The sequence below is a fragment of the Hibiscus syriacus genome, unplaced genomic scaffold, assembly GCF_006381635.1.
Source record: "Hibiscus syriacus cultivar Baekdansim isolate YM2019G1 unplaced genomic scaffold, ASM638163v2 tig00110462_pilon, whole genome shotgun sequence".
Classification (NCBI taxonomy): Eukaryota; Viridiplantae; Streptophyta; class Magnoliopsida; order Malvales; family Malvaceae; genus Hibiscus; species Hibiscus syriacus.
Genome location: NW_024062747.1, coordinates 1,959,840 through 1,983,510, shown reverse-complemented (window position 1 = coordinate 1,983,510; position 23,671 = coordinate 1,959,840). Strand labels below are relative to the sequence as shown.

General features: G+C 36.0%; 2 protein-coding genes and 1 pseudogene across 2 annotated transcripts; 2 read left to right on the top strand and 1 right to left on the bottom strand.

Annotated features, from left to right (window-relative positions):
• Positions 1-1,227: 1,227 nt before the first annotated feature.
• Positions 1,228-13,545, bottom strand: LOC120127070 (pseudopaline exporter CntI). The gene is made up of 10 exons (XM_039145076.1): positions 13,216-13,545; positions 12,500-12,653; positions 11,227-11,401; positions 4,067-4,182; positions 3,903-3,962; positions 2,750-2,900; positions 2,459-2,525; positions 1,774-1,845; positions 1,592-1,657; positions 1,228-1,394 (listed from the first exon to the last, which is right to left on the bottom strand). The coding sequence occupies exons 1-10, from the start codon at positions 13,408-13,410 to the stop codon at positions 1,260-1,262; spliced, it is 1,191 nt and encodes a 396-aa protein (XP_039001007.1). The 5' UTR covers positions 13,411-13,545; the 3' UTR covers positions 1,228-1,259.
• Positions 13,546-14,324: 779 nt separating this feature from the next.
• LOC120127071 lies at positions 14,325-18,519 on the top strand (annotated as a pseudogene).
• An 862-nt stretch (positions 18,520-19,381) lies between these two features.
• Positions 19,382-22,794, top strand: LOC120127069 (serine/threonine protein phosphatase 2A 59 kDa regulatory subunit B' gamma isoform-like). Its single transcript, XM_039145075.1, has 2 exons — positions 19,382-21,186; positions 22,110-22,794. Exons 1-2 carry the CDS (start codon positions 19,933-19,935, stop codon positions 22,548-22,550), a joined length of 1,695 nt encoding a protein of 564 aa, XP_039001006.1. The 5' UTR covers positions 19,382-19,932; the 3' UTR covers positions 22,551-22,794.
• The last annotated feature ends 877 nt before the right edge of the window (positions 22,795-23,671 follow it).

Here is a 23,671-nt window from a genome sequence, read left to right as displayed (position 1 = left end):
GAATGGTCTGAGGATACGAGTAAGATTGAGAAGTACAACAACTACTTTTATCATAAACTAGGAACCCCAATATTTGCAGACAACATGTGGTTGGAGAGTTCACCATGGACCATGGTGCAATTCAATATCATAGGAATTTGAAGTAGAGAAAATTCTAGAAAAGTAACTTGCACAAATTCACGCCTAACAATTCGATTCCAAGCCTGTCATTGCTCTACCTTAACCGAAATTACAATTCTTTTATTTTGATGGTAAATTATGAATTTTATCATTTAAAATTTAAATGTTTTTAATTTAATTATTTATTTAATTTTGTTTTCTCATTTTACTGCTGATTAATTTTTATAAAAATTATTATTTCCGTTTTTCCCCTTTCTCTTTATGTTCAGTTTCTGGCATTTGTTTATCAGGGCTGATCTTTATTGTTGATGGATAATAAATTCTCATTTTTTTTACCAAGTATCTTTTAATCTCAATATAAATTTAATGTTTGTTTGAGCCTAGATTTTATACGCTTTTGATTTTTATCTTTTAATTTTGTCGATGGTTATTGATCGACACCGAGTGAAAATAGGATACTTTAACCTAAATATAAATCTCTCTTTTGTTGAGGTTTGCCAATACTTTATTTAATATTCTTTTCCTGGTTTTACAACTATAAATAAATAAAGAAGCTTCATTTTAGTTTTTGTTTTGTTTTGTTCAAGTTGTTATATATTTATATGATAAAAGCATACGGTGCAAACTAAATTTATGATAGTTTTTCTCATAAAATTGATTAAATTCATATAAAAAACACTCATTTTTCTGGAAAAAAATGTGCTTTTAGTTTCGATTAGTCAGTATAAACAATTCAAAAGTTCAATAATTTAGTTAAAATTTATTAAACTTGAATGATTAAAATAAGATTGAGAAAATGATAAAATTTAAAATTCACTTTAATTTAAAATGTAAATTTGAAAGGAACTGAATCTCAAGTATTCCAACTCATATATTGAATAAATTTAATTTGCAAACGTGAAAAAGATGTTGAATTACATTTATGCAACTTTTATTTTGTATCGACTGTCTGAAGCCAATGTGAAAACAAGGTCCGACAAAGTGAGATGCTTTATTAAATGTAATGGAATTGTAGCTTATTTGTTAGGTGTTTGAATTTGCTCAATTGAAAAAAGCAGAAATTGAATTAAATAGCAACAAGTATTTAGAAAACAATTGGTTGTGTTTGCAACAACAGAAGGGGACAGTACCGACAATTCTCATTCAATCTCCTTTTCCGGTCCAAAATACATGGTAAAAGAAACAGAGATTAAGATAAGGAGGCACCCAACAAGTCGACCGAACGAAGAAGCAATGCTTGAGGTACCTATGCCCCATAACTGTGAAAAGGCAGCCTGTAACATAAAACCACAGAAAACAACAATAAATTGTATTATTTGATAACCTCAAGCTTTAAACACATGCTTAATTCCCTTCAGTTCTAATTTCTAGCTACTCAAGCTCGAAGAACCTTCAACCTCCTCTGAGCTGCTGGTTACACAATCAATCAAAAAAACCATAAGTACAACTGAAACCAGGCGGAAGAGGGTACCTCGACAAAGAGGACATTTGCAGCTTTACTAATTTTCTCAAGCTGTAGTCCACGAGCTAAAAACACCTGTAGCGGAACAAGTTCAGGCATATTTGGCTAAAGCAAATGCGTCAGGAGACAAAAAGAGTTATTACAACTATTGTTGGTGCAATAGTGTTTATTGATTGTTATGTCGAACAAACCTCTGCTAAGAAGGACAGAATACCAAGTGCAAGCATCAGAGACAGTGAATAGAAACTTGGCAGCACAAACTCCTGAGATGTAAATAAAAATTATAGTTATTTCTAGCTCCACTCAGTGGTATCTACCATCTATTGCTAAAACAAGCATTCAAATATTTGGCAGTCAATACCAGAAAGCAATCAAATTTTAGCATACTTATTAACTAAAAGAAATCAAGAAATATAATTACATAATCAATTTCTACTTGCATTAGCCTATGAAAAGTATAGAGTTTGTAAATATTAAACATTGCAAATTCTGCAGTACTAGTTTGATGTGGTTTACTTGTTTGGAGTAACTATGTTCATATCAAAAGGCACTTTCCATGCACGAAGATTTGCATGTTTAGGCTAGGACAAAGCATTCAATCTACTGTCAGTTACTGCTGTTGATATCACTTGGTAATTTTATAAGCAAAACAAGGGTTTGCCAAGAAATGATTAAAAATATCCGAGTATAAGGTAAGCAAGGGATTCTGGACCAATGAATCTACAATGAGATCTCTTTTACTTCCAAAATCAGCACTTTTCAAGAGTAATAAATGGAGCTTTGTTACATTAGATTAGCAGTGGTCAAACTGTAATTATTTGCATATAGAAAACGCCTCTCAAAACATTTACAAATTGATCATATTATGGCACTCACCTCAAAGGCTAATGTGCATATTCCTGCAGCAGGACTAGCCAGTATTCCAAATGACAAAACTGTCACCCTAAAAAAAGGATTATTTGCAACAAGCATTAATTGAATGACAGAGAAAAGGAGGTAGATATCATAATAAGGTTTGTGAACACAAATACTGGACTGATGATAAAAGAAACCTCAGGAGCAAGCTTTATGGTAAACAATACTTCAAAACATGGAAAATTTTGAAAGAAATGAAGAAGGTGAAATTTTTTAAGGAGTCCATCCTAGTTCAGTTAACAACAAACTTACACAGGCTGATCTGATGCCTTTGCGGCAGCCTTTATGAGACAATAGCTAATTCCACCAGTTACTGATGAAATACAACCAATTAAGATTGCATAAATGTGTTTACTTCCTCCGAAACTTGAATTGCTTGCTTCCACGGTTTTATGTAGTCCTCCTGCCACATCCAGAAAAAGGTAAAAAAGACTCATGGTCACGGTAACAGGTTAGCCATCAGTAATGCACAATTACAGGAAATTATATAAATAACTCTATGGGCCAAGCAGATAACAATATTGAAGGACACAATTTTACTATAAAGAATTGAACATACGTCACACTAGCTTCAAAATAATTCATTAAAGAAAAGATGTGTATATGCGTTCCATTTGATGTGCCTGCCACCAAATGAAATCAGTGTTTTCAAACCTTTCTATAGAAAATTGCAATATGTTCCTCAATGAAGTAAGAATACTTTCATGGAAAAAAGAAGGAAGATGCATGAATAAAAAAATTGAATTCAAGTGTAATATAATAATAATAATAATTTTAAAATGGATTTAACCAACAGCCTCAAACTTCTTTGTTGTGGTTTGTGATGATTTCATATAATGAATGGTATTACCGTTTAGATGAATTTAGTTTTGACTTTCGAGGTTTCTTATGATTTGATTAATTGATCAAATTGGACGGTGTTGAGAAAAGTCTACAAATTTAAGGCTCTGAAACCTGAAAAAGGCACCAGGTGTCTGAAACTTGGTAGGGATGGAAGTAACATGAGAACACTGAAATTTCAATATTTATGTGTCAAGGTTTGGGAATTTTGCTGTTGGAAAAGAGAAATCACTTTTAGTTGTTATTAACTAATTGCGAAATTAATCTATAGTAGAGTAGAGCATAAAAGGGCAAAATAATCCATATATTACAAACAGATGACAAAAGAAGAAAATTCAGGGGCACTAAATGATCAAAAGAGTTCAGATCCTTAGTCTTCAATACTATCACTAGATGGATGCATAGTGAATAGAGACCACCTCTCATGCATCAGCATAAATGGAAATGCTCTATTATCATATAGTAGCAATCTAACATAAAATTCCAACTCTATTTAGACACTTGAAAAATCCAAGGCATTCGTTCTGAGCACATTCGAGAAGGTTCTGTTAACTCACTTCTGTACCTTTTGTAGTAAGCATCTGCTGAAAAATAAAAAGCAGGCCGGAGAAACTGCAAGCAAGACCTGGAAAGGTATGATAATCAATAAATTAATTAACCCTATCTTTGTAAGGTAGTTCAATTTTTATAGCATAAGTGAAGATAGAAGGTGAGGAAATGTTAACGGACCTCCAATTTCTGCAATTTTCAACTTCTCATGCAAAATAATTCTAGCCATGAATGAAGCCATTATTGGAGTTGTAAAGCTCAATAAAATAATCAGAGAGAAAGGTACTCTTTGAATGCTGAAAACAAAAATTGAGCAAATGAGTTATGACTATTTATGTTAACAAGGATAAAACTTGCAAGCCATAGCAAGAGTGATTCCAAGAATTGCTAGTTTAAAATGACTAGAGAAAAAAAGAAAACAGAAAAATTCAGATTTGGAAACTGAGAATGCAGGAAAGAGAAAATAATTTTTTTTGATAGGAATAGGATGTCTCATTTAAAACCTCCTTCTAAGTAGTCCATTGCCGTAAGGCAAGAACCCTCTAGAAAAAGGAGGAAAAGAGAACATCAATTTATTAGAAATGAAACACTTACAAAAATAACATACAGAAGAAAACACACTCCTACAAAAATACTTAAGACAAGAAACACTCCTACAATACCTCACCACATAGAAAACACACTCCAACTAAAATACCAAAGACTAGAAACACTCAGCCAATACCCTCCTTAGCCAGCTTATCCGCCTCACAGTTACAACACCTAGGGATCCACCTGATAACGATCTGATTTCGAGAAACAGCAGACACTATCTCCTTCACAAAAATAGATAGGTACAAAGGGACAGAATTTTGATATTTAATCCATTCCACTGCTGTCTTTGAATCACTTTCAACAATAAGCCTACCCTTCGAAGCCCAAACAGATGAAACAAAGATGTCAATGCCTTTCTTGATAGCCTTTAATTCTGCTAGGATGGGAGTATTAGGACCAACATTTATCGAAAAAGAAGTCAGAATCACCCGATTCCAGTTCCTAAGAATACCCCCAATACCAGCCACCATCCCCAAACTACTCACCGCTCCATCAACATTCATTTTAAAATAATCCATAGGAGGAGGAATCCAGCAAGACCCATGCTGTTCAAAACCTTGAAGTCTGGAAAGTTGTCTGCCACAGAGGGGTCACCAATTAAAAAATCAACTTGAGTTGAATACCGAGGAAACTTTGCAACAAACCACTTAGCTAGTCTGAAACGAACAGTAAAAGATAAAGAAATTCTGTCTAACTTTCCCTTGTCGAAAATGATCTCGTTCCTTAACTTCCAAATGGACCAAAAAACTGCCCCTGGAATGAACTTCCAAATAACTGATTTTGGCCTCAAACAGCCCATGAACTGAGCAGTTTAGGGGGGTCTTGTGGAATAGTAAGCTGAATATCCCAGTACCCTATAATTTTCATCCATAATTCCCAAGAAACAGGACAAGAGACAAACAAATGTTGAACTGATTCTGCCCCTTGATTACACAACGGGCAGAGAATGATCCCCCCTACATCGATCCCCCTTCTCAGCAACTCCACTCTCACAGCAACCTTTTGATGAGACAACTGCCAAAGAAAAGTCTCCACTCTTGGTGGAACTAACCCCAGCCAAACAACTTTCTCCCACTGAACTGATTCATCAATAAAACAGAAAAGGAATTCCTACACGCTTTAACAGAAAACTGCCCATCTTCCGAACCGACCCACAACAAAGAATCCTCCAAAGACTGAACCAGATTGATGTTTTTAAGACTGTCCAATAACCCAACCAACTGCTCAACTTCCCAATCACAGGTTTCTCCTGGTCATAATGTTCCAAACCCACCCAGACGAGCCGAAACTCCCAAAATCAGCTACCTTACCCAATTTATTTGAGGAAAGAGCAAATATTCTGGGAAACAAGAGTTTCAAAGGAAAATCCCCATTCCACGTATCACTCCAAAAGTAAATCGACTTACCATTACCTATTTGAAGCTTAGCGTGAGATCTAAGGCAGCTTCCAATGACATCATCCTTTAAATAGCTGTTCACAATACCCCTCCATATCCAAGAGTCCTTTAAAGAAAAAACTCTATTGATATCCATCGAATGACAGCTTACATTATGTTTACTACATAAAAATTTCTTCCACATCGAATTCTTATCATTGGCAAACTTCCAAACCCACTTTCCCAACAAAGCTCTATTAGTAACCTTCAAATCCGCCACTCCCAATCCTCCTCCACTCAACGGCCTACATACATAATCCCAGCGCACCCAATGCATTCTCTTCTTGTCTTCCCTACTCCCCCATAAAAAATCCGACATCAATGAATTCAACTTTTGAGAAATAGTAGCAGGCATCTTAAACATAGATAGGAAAAAAATAGGTAACGATGATAATACCGACTTTATTAACACCAATCTACCAGCCAAAGATAAAGAAGTAACTTTCCAACCAGCCAATTTCTTATTAAAATTGGCAATAACCGGATCCCACAACTTTTCCGAATTCATTCTTGCCCCTAAAGGAAGGCCTAAGTACTCCGTTGGAAAAGAACCAATAGCACAGCCAATATTCGTAGCCCATTCTTCAAGGATGTCACTTTCCACATTAATTCCATAAAGTTTGCTTTTAACTAAATTTAAATGGAGCCCCGTCATTAAGCCGAAAATCCTCAAAATTCTTCTAACATTCTTAATCTGTGTAATAGACGCTCTACAGAAAATAATTAAGTCATCTGCAAACTGAAGGTGGGACAAAGAGAAGGGATTCTGATTTTTACCAAAAGAGAAACCTTGAAACAGACCCAAGTCCACTGCTTTAGACAGCATCCTATGAAGTAATTCCCCGACTAAATTGAACAGAAGAGGAGAAAGGCTACAACCTTGCCTCAAGCCTTTAGCAATAGAAAACTCTTTAGTAGGAGACCCGTTCACTAATACCGAGATAGAAGCTGTGGAGATACACTGTGATATCCAAGAACACCATCTCTCTCCAAAACCCATCTCCCTCATAAGCCTTTGAATAATATGCCATTCTATTGTATCATAAGCTCTACTGAAGTCCACCTTGAAAACTACCCCTTTAAGTCCTTGCTTCCTCCAAGAATCAATTCCTTCATTGGCTAGAAATGCACAATCCAACAATTGTCTACCCGGAATAAACGCGAACTGAGACGGACTAATGATATCCTTGACACAAGATATAAGTCTTTTTGAGAGAACCTTTGAAAGGATCTTATACATGCTGCCCACAAGACTAATGGGTCGAAAATCTTCAATGTTCTCGGGAATACATTTTTTAGGAATCAAAGTTATAAACGTATGATTAACTCCATGATCCCACATCTTTCCTGATAGAAATCAGAGAAAAACTCCATGATCTGCTCCTTTAGGCTTGCCCAATATTTCTTATAGAAACCCATGGTAAACCCATCCGGGCCCGGAGCTTTAGTACTATCCGAAGAAGAGATTACTTGCCATACTTCTTGCTCAGAAAATTCCACCTCCAAAGATGCACTCTGAATTGCAGTTAGTTGTGCAAATTCCAAGTTTAAGCCCTCAACCTCCATTGCTGATTTGGTGTTATACGTTGCCTTAAAAAAATTGAACACAGTACTTCTAATCATTCCTATATCCGAAATAAAATCTCCCTTAATTTTCAACGAATGAATAGTGTTGGCTCTATTCCTCGTCAAAGCACTCAAGTGAAAGAACCTTGTATTTCTGTCTCCATCCTTAATCCATCTACTCCTGGACTTCTGACACCAAATGCTCTCCTCAATCCTTAATAGCCTCCACAACTCCTTTTTCCCTTCTACCATCTGGTCCCACTCCCCCTTGGACAGGATCCCACTTGCGACTTCCTTTCCCAATTATCTATCTTCCCTTCAAGAGTCGCAATGGAGTCTGACAGCCCAACATTACTAATTCCCTGCCACCTTCTGATCTGATTTTTGGCCATCTGTAACGTCCTAAAAATTCCCCCATAATCCCTCTTATTCTTCTCATCTCCCACAAGGTTTACAACAAAATCATCAAAGCCTTGTTCTTGTAAAAGATAATTGAAGAATCTAAAAGGTTTTGGGCCCCAGTTTATACAAAAATCTTTCAACAACACCGTTTATGATCTGACACAAAATTCGAAAGGAGGTTCTGTGTAATCTTAGGAAAACAGTTGAGGAAAGTGTCACTTATTAAGAACCGATCAAGCCTAACCCATGTTGAAACTTCTCTGTTGCTACTCCATGTGAAAGTCCCTCCTGACATGGGCAAATCAATGAGCTTAGCTCGCTGCACAAAAGTTCTAAAGATGTTTATTGTGTGCCAGTTCTGAGCTTTCCCTAGCTTTTCTTCCGGATCAATATACGCATTAAAATCACCCCCTATACAAACCGGTAAATTCATCGAAACAACGAAACACAACAGCTCCTCAAAAAAGGCCTCCTTTTCATCCTCAATTGCAGGGCCATATACATTAATAAAAACGAACTCCTTATGATCGTTTATAAATTTCCCTACAAGCGCCAAAATCTGCTGTGCACATGCTGAAAAGTGACTTTGAACATATTCTCATTCCATAAACAGATCAATCCGCCCTTAGACCCCTGTGCTGGAGAAACCTTCACTCCCTTTAACAGATCCCCACCTAATCTCCGTACAATAGACCCCTTACAATGATCGAGCTTGGTTTCTTGAATAAAAACCATTACTGGTTTGACCTTCTTAACCAGTCTAGCGCCAGAAACAATCTTCTCTCTCCTCCCTAAACCTCTAATATTCCACGACAGTATACTAAAATTCTGCATTAAAAATATCACTCCCAACCACCCAAACCAAACTCAACCGATCACAAAACCTAACCATCATAACCATCATCCTTTACAACCTCCGATCCCTTCTCAAGGCATAAAATCTTTTCAATAAATGTCTCCTTGCCATCCTTGAAAGATATGCCTAACAATATGCTCACTTCCCACGTGGCCATAGCTTCCTCCACCAGTTTAGAAAAAACAGGAGAGAAGGCAGTGTTAATACTGACCAACTCCAAGGCAAGATTAATTAAACCTCTTCTGTTCTTCCTGCTATTTCTCCTGAACTTTAAGGAGGAAGAGATATCCGCTTCCACGCACTCCACGTCTTCTAATGAAGGCTGATGACAGTTTGTGCGGTCTGAACCCTTCTGATCTTGAATCGTAATAGCCTCTGAACCAGTAAAAACAGCATCATTACTCGAATTAAACCATATTCTTCTGTTCCTCGACCTTTTGTAAACTCTGGCATAATGACCTTTTTTCTTTTTCCATCCTGTGCTGCACGCAGAGTCATACAAGTAGTAACTGGAAATCCTCTTTTCTTCCTCTTCACACTAATCTCCTTGTTTACCTCCTTCACCGATTGACTAACAACTTTCATCTGCATTCTATTTTCTTCCTCCTCCTGGACACCCTCACCTTCTTTATCTCTAAGACCACCACTGTCCACCTCTATTAATTCATGGAGAGACTGACACTTGTTATGCTCTTCTAAACCATCCCACTTCAACTTAACAGCCGGCCCCTTAGGAATAATTTTAGTTACTGGTGAAAAGGAATCCCAGTTAGAATCAGATTGGGCTGAGCAACTCTGATCCACAACATCTCTCAGCCCAAGACCCGCGTACTCCTTATTGGAAACTGGCTCCATTACACATTCCAGATTCCCTGACAGCCCATAACCATAGGATTTCGTGTAGGACGACTTTTCAAGAGAATGTTCCCCACCTTCCTCAAACCCCCACTTTCTACAACTTTTTGCCCCCACGTGCCCACCTCTGTCCCCACTACCTCTGCAGATTTTCCCCGACTGTCTACTTTCTTCCCTGAGCTATCACCGTTAACTGGAATTTCCTGTAACTCTTCTCCGGAAACATCTGTGGCTGCATAATAGCTACCTCCCAAAGAAATTTTAACCTTAAAGATCTTCCATATGACCCTACTATGATGGACTCTTGAATGTCATAAGGACTAGCAGCCCTCAACAATAATCTCGCCGAAGAGAGATCTTCTTTATTTCTAGTCTCGTCCAATATACAAACAAGATCTCCCCACCTTCCCGCTAGTTTTTCCAGAAATGGTACATTCCAGCAAAGCAGTGGTAACCCTACCAACTCTACCAAGCCATACGCCAATGGAACACCATCCTCACTCATCACCGGTGATAACCATTGAAACCAGGAAAACAATTTGTCTCGGTAATTCGACCACGCCTTAACGAAGTCTTCATTTGACTTGAACATAACAATGACAGCATTCGTTACGAATCCCCAGCTTACAATCTTTACCTGGAACCCCTCCTTTGCCATAGCCTTCTTCACCATGTTCGGCTGCAGGGGATATTTGACAACCCCTGTTAATGAATACTTCACCCAACCATAATCATCATTGGGAATGTGCATATCCCATACATTCCTCACTTCATTATCTTTCAAACCCTTACCTCCTTCACTCTCCACTATTACTTGCTCCATGTTCTTCGAACTATCCCCCATCACCACCTCATCGTACGTTCTGCCATTCCTCAAACTACTCGCTTTTTTCGTTTTCACCTGTTGCCAACCCCTGTCCCCTATGACTTGCTTGTTACCTGCTGATTGAAGCTTATTTCCCACTGTTCCTCCTCTACTATTTTTCTTGTACTTTGCCACCCCCACTGACACTCGCTTCCCATCAATCAGCGTTCCATTCACGTTCTGAACTGCTCTACTACAGCTTTTCTCTAACGCAAATTGCACAAAGGCAAACGTGGATGATTTGTAGTTCGGTTTAAAAATAACATTTGGAATATAGACCCTAACTACTTTACCATACTGGATGAAAATCTCTCTAAGCTCACTTCTCGTAACTCTCTTACTAAGGTTATCAACAAAAACAGTCCATTCCTCATCGGAGGATGGACGACCCAACTCTCTCGCCATCACTGATAAAGAACTGTTTCAAATAGATTAAGCAAAAACTATGGCATTGCAGACATAAAATGATAAATCCTTATATTCATTACAAAGATGGGACTTGTAAGAACAGATATAAGCAAGAAGAAAAATGTAATTCCAGCACCATCTTAACCACTAAAGAAAATCTAGCATGCCTATCACTGGAGAAACAATACTGTCCATATAATCTAGCAACAATAAAAGAGAAGCTTATAACTTTAGCAAGATGAAGATGCAGAATAAAAGTTTCAAATAGATACAGAGGGAATAGTCCAACATGATGAAAACTGTCTCCTAAGCAAACTCTAAAAGAGGCAGGGAAGCAGGAATGTGAACTAAAACTTACCAATAGATAAAACTCAACAATGTGAGATATCCCACTAGAGCTCTTAAAACTAAAAGTTTCCTCGGATAAGTTGCTCCAAATATTGACTGCCCAATTCTTCTCAACCATAAATATGATAATATCAAGGTAACTGTACATCTTACAAATGCAGTCTCAAATAAAGGAATTGGCTGAGCTGCCATCATTAAGAAACCAATGGAGAAGATAGTTAAATCAACGGAAACTTTATGAAAAACATCTCATGCCAGAATAATTTGGAATCAGTGAAAAAGAGATACCAGAAGCTAGAAAAAGGTAAGGCACAAAACATGTAAAACCGACACCATATAACATCAATATTCCATTTATCTGTATCTCAACAACAATACTATACTGTTAAAACTCTACTTCATCAAACTTATATAGCATTTAAAACCATCAAATAGATTTTGAGAAAAGAACTCCATCTCTTCCCCACTACATAAAGATAAGAACTCCTGAATATGTTTGTGATGATAAAATATTACATACTACAAAAATGGTGAATGACATAAGATAGAGAGATTCTGGTTCTAATGTTAGGCGGTATTGTCCCACATTAGTCAAGATTGGAATTTATATCAAACTGATACTCAGGTTTCACCTCTCCAACAACTACTATCAATTATCTTATATTGGACGCTTAACATGGTATCAAGGCTCAAATTATTGGCCCACCTAGGCATTTGTTGGCCAGCTTTCACAGTCAAACGAAGCCCTCATTTGTCTCAATTGTTATGAAGTCTAAACACGAGGAGAATGCAAAGTATCATTATCATGTATCACTTAAACACTCTAGATTTCATTCTGGTCTTAGATTTATGATGAACTCTGTATAGTTACAGCCAACTGGCTAAGTTAGACAAACAAAAACTTGAAAAGGTACCAAAATGTAAATTGGCTTTGTGGTTCACACGATAGTACCTTTGTCTTGGTTGTTTTATGGGAAACTGCACATGAGTATATTATTAATTCAGGTCATCAGACATCAATAAAGTTTGTGTTTGTTGTAACATTACATTCAAGTTGGCCCTCTCTTGATTAATCCACATCCACTCAGTTATTATTATACCACATGCAGTCTATTTAGATTAACTAGGGTTATATCAGGAATTCCATTTACCATAATTAGAGGTTCATGGGAAGCCACAAAAGATCATTTACTACAGAAACAGGTCAAATTTACGTGGGAAATGACATATAAGACATCCTTTATGTGCTGGCAGCAGTCATGAATGAGCAGAAACTTACTAACCAGTGAAATTATCAGACAGAACTTCCATGACAAAGTAAATTATAGATGAAAAGGCCATGCATACTAGACCAGAGTATCTGGATCCATTCCATGCCCATGACAGAAACTGTGAAAACGGAGATATCTCTGTTTCTGGTACTTTTATAACTAGCTCCTGCAAGCACATTAAACCAAGTAACCTATGTTCAGTACAAAACTATAATACTTCTGCATTACCTTCTACATTCCAGGTAAGCAAAATTTAATAACAGTTTAAGCATATGCAATAAGGTTGACAAAAAATTTCAAACAACCACATTAACCTCAATCAACAGGAAAATTTTTATTTAAATTTAGCATCACTATCACTTAAATCTATACCAAATTTTACAGAATAGGAATCTGATTTTCCATTTCTAAGAAAACCAAATAGCAAAGATAGTGTTAATGCTCAGTTTGATCCATTTGGTTATTAATTTAGCTAATTTCTTTTCCTCTAGGGGGAATTCGAAGTTCAACAACAAAATGTGGACAAAGTCCTCCAATACTCAAAAACAAATAGTTAAAAAAGAACAACAATTAGTTTATCAAGCTAAGCAGTCATTTTTCAATACAACTTGCTACCATTAACAAGCAAAACAAAATCATACAAATAAAGATTCAGGCAGTCAGAAACAGATAGCTTTGAAGTTAATTTTTTTCCCTAAAGAATAGAATCAATGGTTTACTTAACTTACCCTAGGTTTTCTTCGGGAACGAGAGACCGAAAAGATGTTGATCTTTGGCCTCTCGATCTGCGTCAAGAGAGGTGTTATCTCCTCCGAAGACGATGCGACGGAGCCACCATTAGCTGCGGATTCTGAGTTGTCAAGCACGATCAGTTCCACAGTATGATTGCCGTCATCGGTACTGGCATCTGCTGAAGCCGCCATCACCGCGCATCAAAAGGTCCAAAAAAAAAAGAGATCCTAAAGAGACCGTAAAGTAGATTGTAGTTATGTAATCTGGAGTATCAATTAAAAGCGAATCTATAAAGTTCTGTTCCGGCAACCATGAAGCTGGTTTTCATTTCCCCAAAAGCGAATAAAACACTTGGAATAAAAATAAGAGGCTAATGAATTATTTCCTTGGGAGTTCGTTGGTGGAAGTGACGTGTCAACGGTCAAACTAGTGTGTGGCACGAATGTAAAATTCTTAATTGGGAATTGAAGATTAAAACAAGTAAAAAATCATTTTTTATATATTTTAAATTAGGATGTTAGCACGAATTTACTGCGAGATTCGTTATTTCTTTTTAGAATTCATAGATCTTAGTAATTGGTATGAATATTTATTGTTAATTGATTAATATTTTTTTTGAATATATATGATTTTATATTTATCTTAGATGTATAAAAAGAATAAAAAAAATAATTTAGAATATTTTAATTTGTAACGTTTTAATTTAGAATATTTTAATCTGTAACGTTTTAATTTTTGATAAAAAAATATCTCAATTTAATAGAACTTTTGGTTGACAGTTAACGCATATTATTAATCTGACATTTTTATATAAGTTTAATTGATAATATAATATATGTCGTATTACTCAAAACGATGATATAATATATACCACGTCATTCAGAATGACAATATAATATGTATCGAGATATTTAAAGTGATGATATTATATGTATTACATCATCAATTAAATATATGTAAAAATATGATATTAATATCATATGTTAATACACATTTAAAATAAAATGATAAAATACTTTTAATTAAGAAAAGAAACTGGATGGTTTCAGTGGTTAGAATCGATTATATAACAAATTTCCTGTGTCACAACAAAAAATACTAATTACTAGTTTGTCTCTTTATTCTTCTCGACCTCGTCCGGATCTTCTCTTTCAACAGTCCTTTTTATCTCCCAGTTGCTAGGGCTTGTTCCTTTGTCCCCCTTTCCCCATCTCTATCGATTCCTTCATTACACTCTTCACTTTAATCCCCTCAATCCTCCCTTCATTACACCATCTCAAATCAAAATTAGCCTCCAAAAACCTCATCTTCCTCGCATTTCCATTCACATTCATTGTTCACAATTCTGAACCTTTTCATGGCCAAGACTAAACCTGGCAAGAAGGACCTTGATTCCTACACTATCAAAGGCACCAACAAAGCTGTTCGTCGTACGCTTCTCTTTAAACCCATCTCTTTGTTTTCCTTTTTACATTTTCAAAAGAACCCAAGTTTCGTTCTTTTGAAGACCTTTCGGGTCTTTAAATTTGAAATCCAAAAATGATTTTGGCTTTTGATGTTTGGTATTGTTTTGCAGCTGGTGACTGTGTGCTAATGAGACCGTCGGACTCCGATAAGCCTCCGTACGTGGCTCGTGTGGAGAATATTGAGGCCGATCATCGGAACAAAGTGAAGGTTCGAGTTCGATGGTACTATCAGCCGGAGGAGTCTATTGGAGGGAGAAGACAGTTCCATGGCGCGAAGGAGCTCTTTTTATCAGACCATCATGATGTGTAAAGTGCACACACTATTGAGGGGAAGTGTGTGGTCCACACATTCAAAAACTATACTAAGCTTGAAAATGTTGGTGCTGAAGATTACTTTTGTAGGTTCGAATATAAGGCTGCCACTGGCGGCTTCACTCCGGACCCGGTGGCAGTGTGAGTTTAGATTTTTCTCGTGTTTTTGGGTTGAGATTTTTCCCAGTGCCTTGTACTATGTTTTTAGAGATTGTTTATTAATTCTTCAGGATTTCGGTTTTGAAGGTATTGCAAGCGTGAGATGCCATATAACCCGGATGACCTCATGGTGCAATGCGAGGGATACAAGGATTAGTAAAGTCACTACTGATTTACTTAATAATGCTTGTCAAAATAATATCTTAGCATTCCGAAGTTACTTTCCAATAATGATTTATATGTGTCCTATTTTATTTGGTATAATATCTTTGAAAATCAACTTCTTATAAAGCTGTAGTTTTGTTGTGACTGAAAGCAATTAAATGTAAGGCATTCTAGTGAGCTGTAATGGTAGACTCATTAAGACACAGATAAGTATGAGCTAGATCACCTTCAGTTCCTTTTGAAAATAGAAAACTTTTATGTTACCATTCAGAATCTTTAAGCTGTCTGTTAATGCCGCCTGATATTACTTAACCGCTCTGTTTTATATGGACATGGTTCATTTCCATATTAACATGCTACTATCAATGTGTAATATCTTCCTTTAGTCTTCATATCACCTAATTCACCATGGAAATGGTAACGATTTTATGATTTACAATTTGATGAAAGTTCATACAGGGTTTAAAATAGCGGGACGAAAACGCAACAGCGTCCGCCATTTCGCGGTAGCGCCGTCGTCCGAAACCGAAATCCGGGAAAATAACAGTGGGTAGTGGATTCACGCCAAAATCGGCCGATCGCGTTCGCAATCTAACGGGTAACCGTGAATAGTGCCGATAACGGGATGTTATTACTGTTATATACCGTTAATAACGGTGGCCGACGATCGAGAGGCTTAGAGCCTCCATGGTGGTGAGCGCCGTTCGTGAGATGGAGAGGGAGAGAAATAGAAGAGATGAAGTACACGGGTATTGTTTTAGGTTATATTAATTTACTTTTGGATTAATTTCATTTAAGTCCCCCATCTTTAGCCGCATATTTGTATTTTTGTCATTGAGTTTGGACTATTATGAATTTTATTTTGGATCATAGGGTCTGATCATGATAATTTACCTTATTGTTTTTGTTGAAGTGTTTATTAAGAAGTTTTAGGATTAATCCTTCTTAGGTCCCTAACATTTATGCGTCTTTTTATGAAATAGTCACTCCTTCCTCATTTTTTAATTATTTTGAATATGATGCTCTAGTTTCATTAGTTTTATTTTAATCACTCATTTATATTTTTTATTTCGAAATTAGCTGTAATATTTTTATTTTATTTTATTTTGGTCACTATTTTTATTTATAATCTACTCACTGTTATTATTTTATTTTGATCTCTATGCTTTACTTTATTATATTTTAGTCATTTTAGTTCTATATTTTAATATTCTGAACTATTTTATTTTAGGCCTTATATTCTGATATTTTAAAATAAATAAATACCCTACTTAGAAAAACCTAAAAAATCAAATAATCTACATTGTTTACGTTTTTGTTTTTGTTTTCTTTGTTAAACTATATTATATATATGCCAATTTCGCTTAGAAAACATTTTAAAAATCATTAAAATAAATCATTATAATTATAATTATAATTATTTTTATTATGTTTTAAGATAAGTTGTGCAAAATTTAAAAAAATTCAAGATCGCGACACCCGCAGTGACCGCGATGGCATCCGTTAAGTCCGCAACCGGGATAAACGCGACGCGACCGAAAACTTGACTGCGGACGCTATTTAAAACCCTGAATTCATATCTAATGAATCAAATAAGGTTTTAGTTGATTGACATTTTATGGAAAAATAGTGGCTGCAATTGAGGATTTAGCTTCTGGTAATGCAGCCAGTAGTGGAGTGTAGAGAATTTCACGTAAATCACTGTAGTGTTGTTGTCTTAGATCTCCTTAAAACTTTGGAGTTCACTATGTTATTGAAAATACCTTAAGTGAACAAATCTCAAAAGTTTTAGCGTACACTGCAAAATAATGTTACTTTTGACAGTTTAACTCTAAAGTAGTTGCAGATTAGCCTTTCAGGTTATTTAATCTAAAACTACAATGAAAAGTGCAACAAAGTTGTCTTTCTTCTTGGTCATAGACAAAGAAAGGAGACTTTTGGAGGTTTCTAATGCTCCTCTTCACTAAGAACATAATGAGTTTGAAATTCATAATGTTACCAAATGTAACGTATTGTTTGGTGTGCCTTTAGGGGTGTTATCTATTAAATTTTAGAAACTTATATTGCCTAGCTTTAATTTTACATTAGTTTTGACCAGTATAACTCAACATCGAGTTGTACTTCTAGTTACTTTTGGGCACATATGGGTTGGAACTACTACTGACTGGTTGATAAGTAGATTTTGGTTTAATCAGTCTGATTATCAATGATTCAATGTTGTCTTCAAGGGACTTTGCATGAGTTATTTGCCGATTATTTTTTGCTAGAAATGAAAACATATTTGATCTGAAGAGACATGTTTTCATGTTCTGTTAGAATGTTTAGTATTTTCTCAGTTCTTTGCCACTGATTCCATTGTACTGTGTGTGTATATATATTCCTGATTGTATATGAAATTGGATTATCATATATTCCTGACCAAGCATAATTATGTTTGTAGGTTTCATCCTTCCTGCATGGATATGACCGTTGAAGAAGCAAAAAGATTGGATCAATTTTTATGTTCCGATTGTACTTCGGAGGATGATGCCAAAAGATCTTTGAATACATTCTCAGTATCACCATCTCTTGAGGCAAAGGTTCGAGCATTTATATTCAGCATGCATACATAAATATGTCTTGTTTTCTTGTTTTACTCCGTTTAGTTATCGGCATATTCTGCTATATATTGTCTTAGACCAACATCCGTTATCCTTTGATGACGCTCTTCATGTTAATTAATTAACACTTTTCGGTTGTAATTTAGATTCTAACACCGCCATCTAATACTTCTCGATGAACTATTCTCTCTCTTTCCTTTTCCGTCTTAGCAATGTAAAATATGGCCATGCATTTGATCTTGTAGGTGGAACCAAAGCGTAGGAGAAGATAACCCCATCATGGTAAATGTGGAACGAGGATGCACTGATTTTCTTGAACATTTCGAACAATGATCTTGTTTGCTTGGTGGAATTTGTATAGTGCAGAGAAGTTACTGTGCTTGCACCCCTCACCCAGTCACCCCCCACCCAAAAAAAAAGGGCTTCCATAATCTGCCATGTTCTCACGTTTGTATGTGTGGTTGGACTTGTGAGTGCAGTCTCGGCTAAATGTTAATCTTATTATAACCCCTGAACCTTTAACAATGGCTGCTTGATCTTAAGAATTGGGGAAACCTTCTCTGTACTTTGGTTATGTCGAAGTTTCTAGTCTCTTATGGAAGCTTGGTTGGTTAATGGGTTATTTCTGTTCGGTTAAACGGAAATAACCGAATAACCGGAAATCAGGGTAGTTTGTAACAATACCTGTGCCATATAAAATTTGGGAATATTGAGCTGGACGACGTCGTTTATTTCAAGTTCGTTATTGTTGATGGCTCGTTTTTGTCAATTTTGTCCTAAAATTTATTCATTCTCTAACAAGCTATGCATCAATCTAAAATAATCTAAGTAGATTATGTTTAATTCGATTGACATCGTTTTTAGTCTAACATATAAGATAAAGTATGTTTAAACATTTAAGATTTTTAGTTTTAAAGATAAAAATGAGTGGTCTAATATAAGTACTGTGCATAGAAATACTAACCATATAAAAATTTTAATGAGACTTCCATAAAATAATAATTTAATTACTTATTAAAGCAATTTCTCAACATTTAAAAAAGTCATTCTAATACATTTTAGAATATATAATTTTAATACAACAAATATTTTGCATCCATATTACGATGGAAACGAAATCAAAATTCCTTTAAAATTATTGTGTGAATTTGAATGGAATATAATGAATTCCCAACTGCAAAAGGAAAATTAAAATAATATTCTTCAAAAATGTTATTTTTTAAACCATTATTTATTTTTAGAACTTCAAAATACGAAAAATCTAGTCGGATCCATTATCGCCTCTAAAATAGGTGCATTTGAATCAACATCACTGGTCTAGCTTAAATCAAATTCAAGGCTATTATTGTAATAGCACTTTTTTGTCTCAAAAAGTTCTTTTCTGCCCTCCTATGTCTGGCCGGAAACCTCAATTTCCCGTGATTTTTCTGTTCCTTTTTCTTTTCATCCAAACAGAGAACTGAAATCCGATTTAGATAGAGCAGAAAGAAGGATGTTAATTTCGTTACCGTTTTTATAGTAATTTTTTTGTTTGCTAGGCATTCTCTGATTTTGTTTCCTACATTTTCGTTCTTTTTCTGTAGCATTTAGTTTTCTTCGTCTCTTGAATCGAATTTGTTTCTAGGGTTTATATGATCATAGATCATTTTGGGGGGCTTTAATTTCTTTTATTCTTTTTTAACTTTCTCTTTTAGCTCGTTTCTTGCGCTTTTTGGATTTATTCGATTATTTAATCATTTGTAAGTTGAAAAAAAAAAACTTCGTCTTTTTACGATTCCTTCGTTTCTGTAATCCTAGTGTTAATCCAGAGAATCGTAATTTTAAAGGCATTAGATTCTGAGTAGATCTTCTGTTTTGTACATATTTATTGCAGTGTTTTCTTTTAATTACAAATCTTCACTTTCCATTGCTTGGTTGTGTAAATGACGTATAAAAGAAATGTTTATAATTTTAAGTCTTTCATGTTGGAACCTTAGATAATTTTAGATTTAGTTTTAGGGGTTTTGTAGATATGATCAAACAGATATTCGGAAAGCTACCTCGAAAACCATCGAAATCATCCCATAACGATACAAATGGTGATGGAGGAGATGGAGGAGTCCATGGTAATTCCTCTTTGAATTCTTCTCTAGGCCCTAATTCTTTGAACAACTCAAAACCTGGTTCAGCATCTTCGAAATCCTCCAGTTCATCACGTTCGAATAATGGCCCGCTTAATTCACATTCATCCAGTTCGAATAAAACGAATCATTGGAACAAAACAGATCCTCTTGCAAACCAAGCTGGTCTTGTATTAGCTGCAGGGGCTTATGAGGCTTTGCCTAGTTTCCGGGATGTCCCAAACTCGGAAAAGCATGGTCTTTTCCTTAGGAAGTTGGGAATGTGTTATGCGGTTTTTGGTTTTAGTGATCCATCTAAGAACCTTAGAGAAAAGGAAATAAAGAGGCAGACATTGTTGGAGCTTGTTGATTATGTATCATCTGTTTCAACCAAGTTCAATGAGGTTGCAATGCAAGAGATTACAAGAATGGTGGCTGCTAATCTGTTTCGAACATTTCCATCCCCGAACCATGATAGCAAGATTCTAGAAATGTATGATGCGGAAGATGAAGAGCCGGCCATGGATCCTGCTTGGCCTCATCTTCAGATTGTCTATGAACTTTTTCTTAGATTTGTGGTCTCACCGGAGACCGATGCTAAGATTGCTAAGAGATATATTGACCATCCATTCTTGTTGAAACTGTTGGATTTATTTGATTCGGATGATCAAAGAGAGAGGGAATATCTAAAGACGATTCTACATCGGATTTATGGGAAGTTCATGGTCCATCGGCCATACATTAGAAAAGCCATCAACAATGTCTTCTACAGGTTTATTTTTGAGACAGAGAAACACAACGGTATTGCTGAATTGCTTGAAATCTTGGGGAGTATAATCAATGGGTTTGCTTTGCCTTTGAAGGAAGAGCACAAGCTCTTCTTGGTTCGTGCTCTGATTCCTCTTCACAAGCCCAAGTGTGTTTCTATGTATCATCAGCAACTTGCTTATTGCATTATTCAGTTTGTTGAGAAAGACTTCAAGCTGGCTGATACAGTCATCCGAGGCCTTCTAAAGTATTGGCCTGTAACTAATAGCTCGAAGGAGGTAATGTTCCTTGGAGAGTTGGAAGAAGTTCTTGAAGCTACTCAGGCAGCAGAATTCCAACGTTGTATGGTTCCTCTTTTCCGTCAGGTTGGTCGGTGCCTCAACAGGTCACATTTGCAGGTACTTATAGCATCTGCTTGTCAGACTTTGTTATTCCTTTTTTTCCTTCTTCTGTGACTAATTTCACCATAATTAGTCACTGAGCAATATGTTTTTTCCATTGTTTGAGGTCTTTTATTGTATTTTTCTTCCCCAAATGTTGTTGTTAGAGTTTTTTGCGCACCTTAATGGAATGATGATCCCCTCCAACTAGGGTTATTACACTTGGTACTTTATAGTTTATTAGTATAATATGATTCACCAATAGTTTTGTCCTGATGAGATAATAAAATATTGAAAATTCTATCAATTTGACTTGTCTTTGAAAGTAATGGATTTTAGTGTTTACTGTAAATGAGAGAATGGGTTTAATTTCTGGGGGTGATGTGTATTTGATCCTCCCTGAAGACATGTCATCTAGCCCAAGAAGGACATTCATGAAGAAAGCACATCTGCTAATCTTCAACCTTTCTATACGTAAGAAATAATGCCGGATATGTTTTGGCCAAATTCTTCAGAAGGCCCCTGGACCATGTGTTTTTGGCTGACTTAGTCCTTCTACTGTAATTTTTTATCATTTCTAGTCTGCTTTTTCAAATCTGTAACTTTAGTCTTGAGACCTACTTTGTCCGGGTAATTGCGTTAAATAATTTGATGTGAATTATTTTTAAAGCGTAAGATGATCTGACACATACACCTTGGCGTTTTTTATACAGTTAGACAATTCTTTTCCCATTTAGAAAAGAGAGAAAAAGGTGTAATGTCTGTCCAACTGTACAAAAAAAGGACAAGGTGCATAGGCTACATCACCAAGTCAAGTTATTTGACAGAATGATGAAATTATAGTAAAGAGACTTAGTCCTCTAAATCCTCTATGCCAGTGAGTTTTGGCCTATAACCCTGGTTCGAGTATTTTAAATTGTTATAACATGTTACTTTGGCAGGTAGCTGAACGCGCATTGTTCTTGTGGAACAATGTTCACATAAGAAACCTAATCACTCAGAACCGCAGGGTAATACTCCCTATAATCTTCCCAGCATTGGAGAGAAACACATGTGATCATTGGAATCTGGCAGTTCAGAGCCTTACACTGAATGTGCGGAAGATATTCTTGGATGCTGATCAAGCGCTCTTTGATGAATGTTTAGCCAGATTCCAAGAAAGTGAAGGGAAGGAAAAAGAGATTCAGGAGAAGCGAGAGCTAATCTGGAAGCAGTTGGAAGATGTGGCTGCATCTAAAGCTGTTAGTAATGATGCTGTACTGGTTTCAAGACCCGTCTCTTCCATTGCCATCAACACGAGCCCAACTCCAAACGCAACGGCAGGTAAATTAGAGGTGCAACGAATTCAATTTGTAGGAAATAATTCTAATCCATCATCATGAAATGATCCTCCCAGGGTGTAACCGAAATGGTGCAGCACCATTGGAATCGGTTGATGTCGCATTTGTTTTTTACAGCAAGCCTCTGACCTCCTGAATGGCAAGTGGTGAGGTTCGCTGGCTATCAAGATTGCTTCTTCTTTGGCTTTTTAAATGTGCTGGCTGGGTTTATTCATTTTTTTCTCTCTTCCCCTACCTCCTTCCTCTTCCTTGATTAAGTTTCAAGTCCGTGTATGATGACATAAGGGATTTAGTTTATAAAAAACATTTCTTTCGATTTACTATGATCAGATATTGTTATTTGTAATGATGCAAGGATATATATTTCTTCCTCTGTTTGCTCACTGTAGGGATTCAAAATCCATGTTCTTATATGAAGATGGTCTGAATTCAATGCAAGAGACTAGGGTTGTCCTAATAACTGTTTAAACACAATACGAACATGACACAAAACAGTTGGTTGCAAAGATTACCTAACTGAACATATGCAGGACAAGCATCAAATCATGTGTAAATATAAAGCTATTACTAAACATCTCCATAAGCTCGAAAACTATAGGGCTTTTGGTATGGACCATTGAAGTAATATCAGCTTCGAACCACATGGGAGAACGAACAAGATCCCCAGCAACAAATTGCATGAACGATCACTACCTTCAGGGACGACCCTTACTTCCCCTTCCTCAATGTAAACCATCTGATCAACTTGACCGTCCCATGGCAATTTACACTTGCCCGTTCCATTTTGAAAGGATTGATGATATTTAAAAAAACAGATAATTTTAGAAGTTTCATTTTGTTTTGTGGAACCATGATGATGGTTTCGCTGAGACCCTTCAATGGGATATCTCCGTATCCATCAAAACCACCATTGGTTTACAGAAACAGGCAAATAAAGTCTAAGGGGTACTATTTACATGACTGCTCATACACATTACATGGTATTCTCTGAATTAAAAGGACAAATATTATACTCCATTAAAATATCTTCCGCACAACAATTTTGTATTAGAGAAATTTTAAAGGATCGTATCAACATCTTTATATTTATAACAACTTGAGAACTCCACAAGACATAAAGGAAACATCTTCGGAGGAACTACTTTGAATATTTAACAATTCTT